The 12,416-nt window shown below is 43.6% G+C and overlaps 1 protein-coding gene across 2 annotated transcripts in view; it reads left to right on the forward strand.

Annotated features, from left to right (window-relative positions):
• The window catches only part of F13A1 (coagulation factor XIII A chain), a 157,114-nt gene that overhangs the window by 70,426 nt on the left and 74,272 nt on the right, over positions 1–12,416 (forward strand). For both annotated transcript variants that reach the window (XM_043508364.1, XM_038388823.2), the window contains exon 3: positions 10,465–10,653. In XM_043508364.1, coding sequence (XP_043364299.1) covers positions 10,465–10,653 — 189 coding nt within the window. The remainder of the gene's footprint in view (positions 1–10,464; positions 10,654–12,416) is intronic.

Raw genomic sequence — 12,416 nt, forward strand, 5'->3', positions numbered from 1 at the left:
AACAGTTCTAAGTCTTTGGAACAAACAGGTTCACATGCCAGCTGAAAATAATATGAAAATCAGGATTGACACTTGAATGATTCACTAACCTAAGAGGCTAAATTTATAACAAACATTATTTGAAATTAATAGGAGAGCTAGTTCCACAGAGCAACCAGGGCAGTATGATATAATAATACATGAAACTCCTACAACAATTTTCAGCCAAGGATCTCAAAGTACATAACAAAAGTGGGTAAGCAGTAATATCCCCATTTTACAGATGAAGAAACTGAGGAATTGGAGAGCTTTAGTCACCTGCTCAAAGTTGCACATGAAGACTGTGTAGCCTTGATTTCCTTCACCCTAATCCTGTGTCTTAACCACAAATTTACCCACCCTTCCCATTCTAATACATAAATGTTTCTTTAATAAACATCACTTAAAAACAGGCAAGAAACTGCTGTGTTAAGAGTGGAACCATGGGCTATGCTTTTCAAACATCCTTTGATGTTGTATGTTGGTTTGTGTTGTGATATACTGTAGCGCAGTGAAACATGACATAAGAAGGTACATCTCAGACTACTGTGGATCTCGGAGGAGAAACATTAATAAAATCAGGGAAGCCTAAGGTCTTTGGAAGTCGGAGAGGAAGATTAGAGAAGTTGTGTTGTGGGCCCGAACCAAAGCCCATTAAAGTCAATGGAAAGACTCCCATTGACTTTTGAGGAGCTTTGGATCAGAACCCATGTATAAGGGTAGAGTTGGGGGAGATTTTCATGGGGTTTTTCCACCAACAAAATTAAAGCTTTCAGGGCAAGTAAAAGGTAGTGAGAAGCCTGAAACATCCTCCTCCTGCCTCACTGGCAGGCTGAGAGATTATTAATGTACAAGGCAAGGAAGTTGATGGCCTAGAACTCTGCCTCTAACTAGATAAGTGAAGAGGTTCTTTTGTATTAGAATGTGCTGAAGGGGAGAATCTGCCTGGAAAGAGTCACTGCTTCTGAGGGGACTCGTTTGCCTCACATTATCCCTTAGCAATGTTATTGCAGCAGAACTGAGGAAAATGCAGTCAGCATAGCCAGAAAAATACACTTTGAAAAGGATCTGCAGGGTGTTTGATGGTGACTAGGGGGAGGGGGGAAATGCTGCTGTTTTCATCACATTTTCAGAAATAACAGAAGGAATTACCTGGCCTCTTATTTTTTTAGATCATGTCTTACATGTAACTCTGGCTGAGTATTGCATTTTGGAGTTGGTGCTTGCTGCACAGAGCAGGTGCAGTGTTGTGCAGACAAGCACAAGGTAAGAATTTGCCAGCAGGACAGAATGTGCCAGGGAGCCGAGTCCTGTGTCAATGAGCATGCTTTCTGCCTAAGCTTCTTCCATGCCAATGCTACCACAATATCTCACAATCGCCAAAGGATTTTATTTTCACAGCACCTCTAGGACATAGGACGTGCTATTAGTCCCCCATTTTACAAATGGGGATAATAAGTGACTTGTACAAGGTCATACAAAAGTTTGTGGTAGAAGAAGGGATTGAACTTGTAGCTCTCAGGTCAGCACCCTGACCACTGGACGCATCACGTTCCACTCTTCCGCCAACTGCACAGAAGTCCCACATGCAATTTCTGTCAATAGGGGGCGCTGCAACTTTTCTGTGGAGTGTTCCTGCATGGGAGGGAGTTGAGGCGATGCCATGGGAGAGCAGCTTTGCATAACATCATTCCGTTGGGAAACTCATGAGCTTTCCTCACATAAGTTAATGATGATCTTGTCAGCCTTCTTATAATTGGAGTGTTGGTAAATCTGAGGGAGGGAGGTGAGCAGATGTCCCAGGCACGAGGAAAAAATTTGCTTTGGCTCTGATAAAATATTGACCTCAACCTCCAGTTCACCATTGGCTTTGTGCCTCTGCCTGTAACAAAAGGATCTAGAGCCAACTAGAGTGGGAAATGGGGAACTCAGGATTCCCAAATGGAAAAGTCACATAGAATTAAATAGAGAATAGTAACCTTGCTCTAGAGTTTTTAAACCTGCTGATCATTCTAATCAGGAATGTATCCTTTCTATGGACAGCGTTTAAAATTCTATATAGAGAATGTTTATCATGTATCCTCTCTGTGGGTGGGGTTATGATAAACTTTCTTTATATACAATTTTAAACCCCAAAGTTTGTCATAACTCCAGCCACAGAAAGGACACAACTCCCTATTAGATTGATCAGCAGTTTTAAAAACTCTAGTGCAAGGTTACTATTCTCTGTTTAATTCTATAGGATTCCTGAGTAACTGCTACAAAAGTTTCGTCCCTTTTAAATTCCATTGGACTTTTCCAGAAGGGCAGCAGTAAGAAATATTTTGAGCATTTTTACATCAAACAGACATTTCCTCTCTGGTTTGTTCTAGATCGATTTCCCACAGGCAGCATACAGCTGATGATGAGAAAAGACAAGGACATACTCCTGCAACCCTTATTCATATGAATATAAAAGAATAGCACAAGTATGTAGTAGCAAAATCAGAAAGGCTAAGGCACAAAATGAATTCCATCTAGCAAGAGAAATACATTACAATAAAAAGAGATTCTATAAATACATTAGGAGCAAGAGAAAGACAAAGTAAAGTATAGCCCCTCTACTTCGTGGGGGAACAAGAACTAATAACAGACAACACGAAGAAGGCCGAGGTGTTTAACACCTATTTTTGTTTCAGTCTTCACCAAAAAGGTTACTTGTGACCAGATACATAGCAGAATTAATATTAATACAAGGGGGAAGGAACGCATGCCAAAATAGGGAAAGAAGAGGTTAAAAAAATACTTATGTAGATTAGATGTATTGAAGTCAGTAGGGCATGATGAAATTCAACCTAGGGTACTTAAGGAACTAGCTGAATCAATCTTGTATCCATTATCTTTGAGAACTCCTGGAGGGCTGGTGAGGTCCCAGAGAACTGGGCAAACATAGGACTTCTCTTTAAAAAGAGCAACAAAGAAGACCTTGGGAATTATAGACCAGTCAGCCTAACTTCGATATTTGGAAAGCTACTGAACAAATTATTAAACAATATGTAAGCGCCTGGAGGATAATAGAGTTATAAGGAATAGCCACCATGGATTTGTCAAGAACAAATCATGCTAAACCAATCTATTTTACTTCTTTGACACAGTTACTTGCCCAGTGGATGGGGGGGAAACTGTAGATGTGATTTATCTTGATCTTTAGTAAGGCTGTTGACACAGTCCCCCATGACAATCTTATAAGCAAACAAGGGAAATATGGTCTAGATGAAATTACCATAAGGTAGGTGCATAACTGGTTGAAAGATCATACTCAAAGAATAGCTATCAATGGTTCTCTGTCAAACTAGGAAGGTGTATCAAGTGCGGTCCCGCAGGGATCTGTGGTGGGTCTGGTATTAGTCAATATTTTCATTAATGATCTGGATAATGGAGTGGAAAATATTAAATTTGTAGATGACGCCAAATTGGGAGGGGTTGCAAATACTTTGGAAGACAGGATTAGAATTGAAAATGACTTTGACAAATTGGAAAATTGATCTGAAATAAAAAAAAATGAAATTCAATAAAGACAAGTGCAAAGTACTACACTTTAAAAATGAAAGTCACAACTACAAAATGGGGAATTACTGGTTAGGTACTAGTATTACTGAACAGGATCTGGGAGTTATAATGGACCACAAACTGAATATGAATCAACAATATGATGCAGTGACCAAAAAAAGAAAAAAAGACAAGCTAATCCTTGGTGTATATTAACAGGAATGTCATATGTAAGACAGGAGAGGCAATTGTCTCACTTTTCTTGGCACTAGTGAAGCCTCAGCTGGAGTACTGTGTCCAGGTTTGGGCACCACACTTTAAGAAAGATGTGCACATATTGGAGAGAGTCCAGAGGAGACCAATAAATATGATAAAAAGGTTAGAAAACCTGATCTGTGAGGAAAAGTTAAGAAAACTGGGCATATTGATCTCTCAGAAAAGAACACTGAGCAGGACTTGATGAGTCTTCAAATATGTTAGGGGCTGTATAAAGAGGACAGTGATCCATTTGTTCTCCATAACCACTGAAGGTAGGACAAGCAGTAATTGGCTTAATCTGTAGCAGGGAGATTTAGTTTGGATGTTAGGAAAAACTTCCTAACTATAAGACTAGTTAAGCTCTGGAGTAGGCTTCCAAGGGTTGGACAAACAGCTGTCAGGGATGGTCTTAGGTATACTTGGCCCTCCCTCCGTCCAGGGGCTGGACTAGATGAGTGCTTGAGGCCCCTTTCCAGCATCTTTATGATTTACTTGTGAGTCCATAACTACACTTTAAATAGCTTCATCAATCAGTACCTGGTAAATAATAATCTTATAAAAGGAATAAATCAGGTACATGGCCTTCATTAATGCAGCTGTGAGGGCCTTCGCTTATTTTTATTCAGTGGCCTGAGCAATGGGGAATGCAGAGGAAGTAGCTCATGGTAGGGTTCTTGGGTGCAGGAAGGTCCTGAATGGGGACTGCACTTGCCCGGCAGAGCAGTGCCTATCTCCCCAGTTTTGTGCCAGGATAGGAAAGGGAGACTTTGGGCAAAATGGGTGAGGGATGAGTGTGTGAACTCTGAATCTACTACTCCACAGATCCTTTGGCCACAACTCCTTCACCCACAGAGAGGACAGGCTGGATTCTGTGCCTCCCTGCTTCCAAGGAGAACCTCTGTGCAAAGCTGATTACTTGAGCAGTATACAGAGGTCTGTTTTAGCCCCTAATTACTTACATATCACATTTGTTCATCAAATTGTAATACCTGGCAATTTATATAATGCTTTCCAAGCCAAAATCACCATGATTGTAAGGGAGCACAAGTCAGTTTAGAACAGAGCCACACTTGCTTACCCAGCTGTGAGTTTGGCCTTATAGTCTTCAATGGAAAGTGCAAACATTAGCTTACAAATTCCTAAAATGAAAGATGGGTGAGGTTTTTTCACCCTAGTTCAGCACTGGAAACTCATGCTGACAGTTGATAATCAAGGGATCCAATATTGACCAGTAATAAAGATCCTACAGGCAGATCCTTTTGACTGAGGGTATGTAAGGTTAAATAGAATCCAGCTCATTCTTTCATAGCTGCATTGATGCTAGCAGAAGCGTGAGGGAGATGGTTTTGTTATGAAGTTAGCTAATATAACTTAAGTCTGTTCCCTGTGGTGCGAGAAGATGCCATTTTTGCATAGTCATTTATCTAACTCTAACCACAAGTATCTCTGGTATTTTTCAAACAGGCTGGGGTCTATATGACATAGCTGATCTCAGCAGGAAATGTCATCTGGAGAATATTTCTTTAATTATAATTCTCAGAACTTTGTTTCTGTAGTTTAAAAAAGACTATTCAAGGAAGGGTATTCATCTTGCAAATTATTTCATGAAATGATAATGAAACATTAGGCCAAATATATCCTGTGTGTTACTCCATTACCATCAGTGGATGAACTGGACCTATTTTCTGTCTAAAGTTCAGTTCTGGTACTCCATATTCAAAAGCACCCACAGAAAGCTTAAGAAAATTCTGGGTCAGATACCCAGATGGTGCAAATGTGCATAGCTCCATCGAAGCCTAATTCCTGACTCTATCACTGACTTGCTGGGTGACCTTGCGAGAGCCACTTACATGTCTCTGGGCCTCAGTTTCCCCAACCCACCTTTGTTAAAGGTCTACAAAAGAGAGGGCCAGATCCTCAGCTGATGTGAACTGGCATAGCGCTGTTGAAGCTGGTGCAAACTGGCATAGCTGCAGCCACATTTGAACTACATCAGTTTATGCCAACTGAGGATCTGGTCCATGATCTTTTTGCAAAGGCAGGCATATCCAGAGAGGAAAGAAGGAAGAGAAAACTTCCTGATACGGGGTGGTAGTGAGGTAAAGCTCCGCCCATTATGTCAAACATTTTTAAGTTGAGGTGGTAGTAACTGGAAGCATTTACTGCTGAAGTTCTGTGTTATGGGGTGTCTGCTTTTGAACAACCACCAAAAGAACTTTAAGGGGTTGGGTGAGCTTGATTTTTTTTTTTAAACAAAATTCACATCTTTTATAAAGTGCCTTTCACCCAAGCATCTCAAACCATTCTACCAAGGTGGGTGGTATTAACTCTATTTCTCAGAAGAGGAAACTGAGGCACAGAAGTGAGACAGGGAATTAGTGGCATTCAGAAATAGAACACTGGTCTCCAGACCCCTAGTCAGGTACTCTAGTGACTAGGCACTGATGCCTCCCTACTTTCAGCTTGGAGGCAGGATTTGGGACTAGATATGGCTTCAAGCTGAACTTGAACTTTGACCTTCAGGTCCATCAATTTACAATACATAGAGCTTTCAGACTAGCTTGGCAGAAAGCAGTTTTTACAGGAAGGAACCACTTTAATTATTGGCCATTTATCACAAGTCACAAAACAACACCAGGTAAACCCTCAATTCTTCTGTCTTGTCATCAGATAGTCTAACCATGACAATTAACCCATTGTCACCTATATGGGAAATCAAAATTTCACTCTGCTCTACCAATAAAAGTCTACACAGGCCATGCATTAGCTTAATTTAAAGCTGTATTTTTTTTAAAAAAAATGCTTCATCCCTGCCTGGGAGATATCCTCAAGGGAGGATTGGGCAGGAAAGGGGGAACCTAAAGGGATTTCAGAAGGGGGTGGGGGAACAGTTTTAAATTCCACCAGAGGCTCCAAAACTAGAGGAAGCTATTGCAGGGATAAGCTTATCAGCACATCCTCCAGCTGCCCTAGCCACACACCCTCCCTGACTAGCACAGTCCATTTGTTGAGCTGAGCTGTCCCCCTCATCTTCCCCTCTAGGCTGCTACCATTCTCCACAGCTGAAATTGCCCTTCCTGTCAGACTTTCTGCTGCTGGGGCTCTGTGCCAAGGCCTATGCCTGCAGTGTAGACACAGGAATGAATCTGCCCAAGTTTTTGCAAAGATCTTGCAAGGCACGGGCACCATCTTCCTCCACTCCCTGGGGGTGCTCACCCCTCCTGTGCCCCGCCTCTTCCGACCCCGCTCTACCTCTGCCCCACCTCTTCCACCCCCTCCCCCAAGCATGTCCCATGCCCACTCCTCCTTCTCCCTCCCAGCGCCTCCTGCACTCCTGATTGCAGCGGGCAGGATGCGCTGGGCGGGAGGGGAGGCGCTGATCAGTGGGGCCGCTGGCGGTCGGGCGGCACGGGAGTGGGGAGCTGGCTGCCAGTAGATGCTAAGCACCTGCTAATTTTTTTCCATGGGTGCTGCAACGCCTATGTTGCAGGGCACTAGCCATATGAAAGGAAAATGCTGAGGCATAACAAGCCAATATATTAAAGGTATCTGCCTTCTAAGGAAAATACAGAGGATTCTGTTGGCAGGAATGTTGAAAGCAAGCAAGCCATGGAAAGCAAATGGAACAGGAAAAATACTAGCTCTATGGGAGCTTAAATAGGTATTTATGTGGATACCTATGTCATAAAGTCCTGGTAAGCTCCCTCTCACAGTCACGCTTTAGATAGAACAGAAAGAGCTCTTGAAAAGTTGACTCATGCAACTGGCGACAGAATGATGCAAGTTCAGATCACAGCATAACTGAATGGAAGTGCTCAGTGGGGGATACGTGTTGTGAAGCATGGTGAAAATGAAGATGGGGAAACAGCTTGTGACATAGTTTTACCATAACGATAGGATTAACCCTCTGACTGCTACCAGTATGTTCCACTCTGGTGCACTCGGAGATAATGCCTTATTAAAGTGTTCCCATAACAGGCCAATAGGATAGCATATGAAGCAGTAGATTCCCCCCTCCCCCACCTCCAACTGGGTAACCACAGTTCTCTGTGTTGCTGAATTAAAATTTAATTCAGAGACAGTAGGATTGCCTCCAGTATGCATTATGTATCTGCATCATTCATGAGACCTTCTTTAAGTCTCTTAACTTTAGTAATCGGGATTTCATCCAGGTATGAAAAATTCTAATGTATTGTGCCCAAACATATGCATTGTTATAATTACCAGGATCACCAATGTTTTGGGATGGATACACCTGTATATGTGAGTGCTACAGCTGTTCTAGCCCAGGGCTCATTATAGGAACAAACTACCGCTGTGAGCCCATTTGAGATAATAGCATGAAAATTTTCTGCAAGGAGTTCAGGTATTCTGGTGATAGGTGTGATATAATAACCTGAATAGAAGATTTAATTAAGTTATTATTATAGTGATTTTTTTCACCGTGAACCAAGCAAGTGGGTCAAAAGAAGCAGGGCCAAAATTTTCAGATGTGGCCTCTGATTTTGGATACATAAGTTTTTGGATCCCCAATTTAGGGTTCACCTTTGGCCTGCTTTTCAGAAGTGCTGATCACATGCAACACCCGTGCTTTCAGCTGGACCAAGGTGTCTCAAGTTGGGCACCCAAAATCGGAGGCTATTTTGAAACTTGTTTGGCTGTAATTAAGCAGAGGCGACCATCCCACTGCTGTGCCAAGAACAAACACTCTGATCATTAGCAAATATGAGTAATGCAGGGCTCAGGCTGAATTCCTAATCCAGTTGAACCACCCCTGTTCCAATTTGACAACGGAGCTTGACTTTCAGCAAGTTCAGGTTGGGCACCCTGGTTTTGTTGTAATGTGATATTTACTTTGTAGTGTTGTGACATCTGCTCAGAAGAGCCCAGTATCCAGGTGCTCATACCTTGACCACCAGGAGGAGGAGGTCTGCTTCCCTGGATAGCCAGTCTTTTCCTTCCACCCAAGCTCTGGAGAGTGCCTCTTTTGGGATGGTTCCTGGGGATATCCAGGGGTGTGAGGCACCTTGCTACCACCTGCGAATAGTGTGAGGAAGCCTTTTCTGTACCTACCATGGGTGAGCTCCCCAATTCCACCAGCCACGGGCAATGCAAGCAGTGCCCTCTAAGCCTCACAGACTCTGCTGTTACCCTACAGATTAGCAATTGGCACATCCAAAACCCCCAGCCCTCTGTCTCCCTGAAGTATCCAGCCCTTGTTCCATTGGACACACTCAGTATTCACAGATTCGCTGCTTCCACAGAAACAGTACACCCCAGCTCTGCTAGTTCCACCTCACATCACCGCTCTGCTTAACTTACAGCACTTAGATATGTTTACAGTGAAATCAAGTGTAAGTTTAAGTTTAAAAAGTCTAGAGATGCAAGTGTTAGCAAGAAGTAGTACTGGAAACAAATGGTTACACACAAAATCATAACATATTCTAGAACATAGACTTAATTAACAAGATCCTCTCATGTCTTGTAGAATATTGCTTACCCCCAAAATCTTTGCAGCACTTTACAGCCAGGTTGGCTGTGACCTTCCTTTCATTAGACATGCATTCTGCCAGTTTGTCTCCTAGGTGAGGGATCCCATGTGTTTCCTTCCACCCCAAGATATTCCATACCAATCCTTTGCATTTATTCATAAACGGGACACATGCACGCACACACGCGCGCACACACACACACACACACACACAGCCTCTTTATTTCTCTCTTGTAGATTTTACAATCTTTAACTCCTCCCCAGGCTCCACTAGGCATACATTGTGAGGCATTCAATACCCAAATAATCAGACAGGGAAATAGGTGTCTGTTACCTCCTGCCTGAAAGGAAGATGTCCGAGGCATGTCATCTTTTGGTGATCTACCTTAACTCCAAGACCTTAAGGACCTAATTTTCAGTACAGAGACATAATTCCTTAAATACTATCTATACGTACATGGCCTGGCTCTGGCTCTTCAGCCCCTGAGGCCCTGTCCCCAGGCCGGAAGCCGGATCCACCTTGGGGTAAGAGCCACACGGGCAGCTGTGGGGAGCCATGGCCCCTCCACCTGCCCTGGGCTGGGGGCACAGACGGGGACACAGGCAAGGGGCTAGCTGTTGGGTCCCCCTCCCCCTGGGCAAGTAGAGGAGCCTGGGCTCCCCAGCCCAGTTCTGGCTTCTGGCTTGAGTAGGGGGGTGGCCTTGGGTAAGAGGAGGGGCAGGAGCAGGGCCATATAGGGGGAAGAGCCTCTTGGCTCCCCACTTTTAGGAAGAGTCTGTTGTCCCTGCCACATCCTGCAATCCCAAGCCTCCTGCACTATGCACCTTCAAGCTTCTGTAACCAATGAGACAGGGAACCTATATAGTCAACAGCCTCACTTGTGATACAGCCCTGATTCATCCCTAGAGCACCGGACTATTTTATAACTCATTTCACATAAGGGGTTTGATTCTCCTCTCTCTTGAACCCTACAAAGACATTTACACATGTGCCAAGGGGGTATAAAACTCGATCAGACGATGTTTTTCCTCTCCACTTCAGTGGGGCTATTACCAAGTAAGGTACTACTCAATGTGAGTGAGTGAGCAGGATCAGAGCCCATAGTGGTATGGTATCAGTATGAAACAAAGAAACTGATTTTTTCCCCCTCCTTTGTGTGTGTACATAGATTTTTTGGAAGTTAAGGAAGTTCACATGTTCAAGGGTGACCAGGATGTTAACAAGCAGGAGCACCATACTGACAAGTACTACCATCCTAAGTTGATTGTACGCCGAGGACAGCCTTTCCTGATCCAAATTGACTTCAACCGTCCTTACAAACCTGAAAAGGACCAGTTCTGGGTGGAATACCTTATAGGTAAGTGCCAAACAGGAGCTATGTAGTGTTAGCAAAGTAAAGTTTATAGAATATCTATATCAGTTCCAAATAATATAGTATCTAAGGGCCTGATCTTCTATTAAAGTCAGGTTTCAGAGTAGCAGCCGTGTTAGTCTGTATTCGCAAAAAGAAAAGGAGTACTTGTGGCACCTTAGAGACTAACAAATTTTTCTAATCTGCCCACCACCACTATCATTTTGCCTTTAAACATAAACCAGTGATAACACTGGCAATCCAAAACTTTTTCCACCAAATGCATCCGATGAAGTGAGCTGTAGCTCACGAAAGCTTATGCTCTAATAAATTTGTTATTAAAGTCAGTGAGACAGTAGGATGTGCTTAAAGCTAAGCATATGCATTAAATGCTTTGCTGAAATGAGGCCTGGATCCGGCTAGCCTTACTCATTCATTTAAGTCAATGGAACTACTCATATGAGAAATGTGAGCAGGGTTTGTCCCTCTATGTATATTCAAAAGCTGTACTTTACTGTATTGGATTGCCAGTGTTATCACTGGTTTATGTTTAAAGGCAAAATGATAGTGGTGGTGGGCAGATTAGAAAAACTTGTTACAGTAACTCCTCACTTAACATTGTAGTTATGTTCCTGAAAAATGCTACTTCAATCGAAATGATGTTAAGAGAATCAAATTTCCCCATAAGAATTAATGTAAATAGGGGGGGTAAGGTTCCAGGGAAATTTTTTTCGCCAGACAAAAGACATTATACACACACACACACACACACACACACACACACACACACACAGTATAAGTTTTAAATAAACACTTTAATTCTGTACACAGCAATGATGATTGTGAAGCTTGATGGAGGTGGTGGAGTCAGAGGGTGGGATATTACCCAGGTAATGCCTTGCTACTAAATGATGAACTAGCACTCAGCTGAGCCCTCAAGAGTTAACACATTGTTGTTAATGTAGCCTCACACTCTACAAGGCAGCACGAATGGAGGGAAGAGATACAATAGACGCATGGCAGTGGCTGCAAATATTCCTTGCAGAAACTGAATGTGATGATGAACCCAAGCTATCCCACTGGAGCACACCACTCCCTCCACTTTCCAAAGTGCCGGGGGCTGCGTGTGTGTGTGTGTGTGTGTGTGTGTGTGTGTGTGTGAGGGAGAGAGAGAGAAAGAAGCGCATTGCCCCTTTAAGTACACCTCTCTACATACACTGCCTTTTTAAGTAGATCAGCAAGTTGAGAGAGCCGCTGCTGCCAGCAAGCTCCCTCAGTCCTGAGCCCGGTCGTGTCCTTCCCCCCTCCCTGTTCTGTGGAGATGGGGTACAGGAATGGGGGGAGGGGGACACCCACACCTCTCTTCCCCCTCCACCCCCTGCACAGCAAGCAGGAGGCTCCCAGGAGCAGCTCCAAGGCATAGGGTAGGAGCAGCACACAGCAGTGGGGGGAGGGACTGCTGTGTGCTGCTCCTACCCTATGCCGTGGAGCTGCTGGTCCATATATATAGCCAGCTGGTCGGCCACTGCACAGGGAACTTAGGGGAGCTGATGGGGGGGCTGCCGGCCCACCCTGGTTCCAAGCCCCCACCAGCTAGCTCCAATGGGCTGCTCTTCCTGCGAGTAGTGGACAAAGCCAAACAACATTATAAGGGAGCATTACGCAACTTTAAACAAGCATGTTCCCTAAATGATCAGGGACATAACGAAACAACGTTAACCAGGAGGATGTTAAGTGAGGAGTTACTGTACTTGCAATTTTGGAGAATC

This window comes from Dermochelys coriacea, chromosome 2 (genome assembly GCF_009764565.3).
Source record: "Dermochelys coriacea isolate rDerCor1 chromosome 2, rDerCor1.pri.v4, whole genome shotgun sequence".
NCBI lineage: Eukaryota > Metazoa > Chordata > Testudines > Dermochelyidae > Dermochelys > Dermochelys coriacea.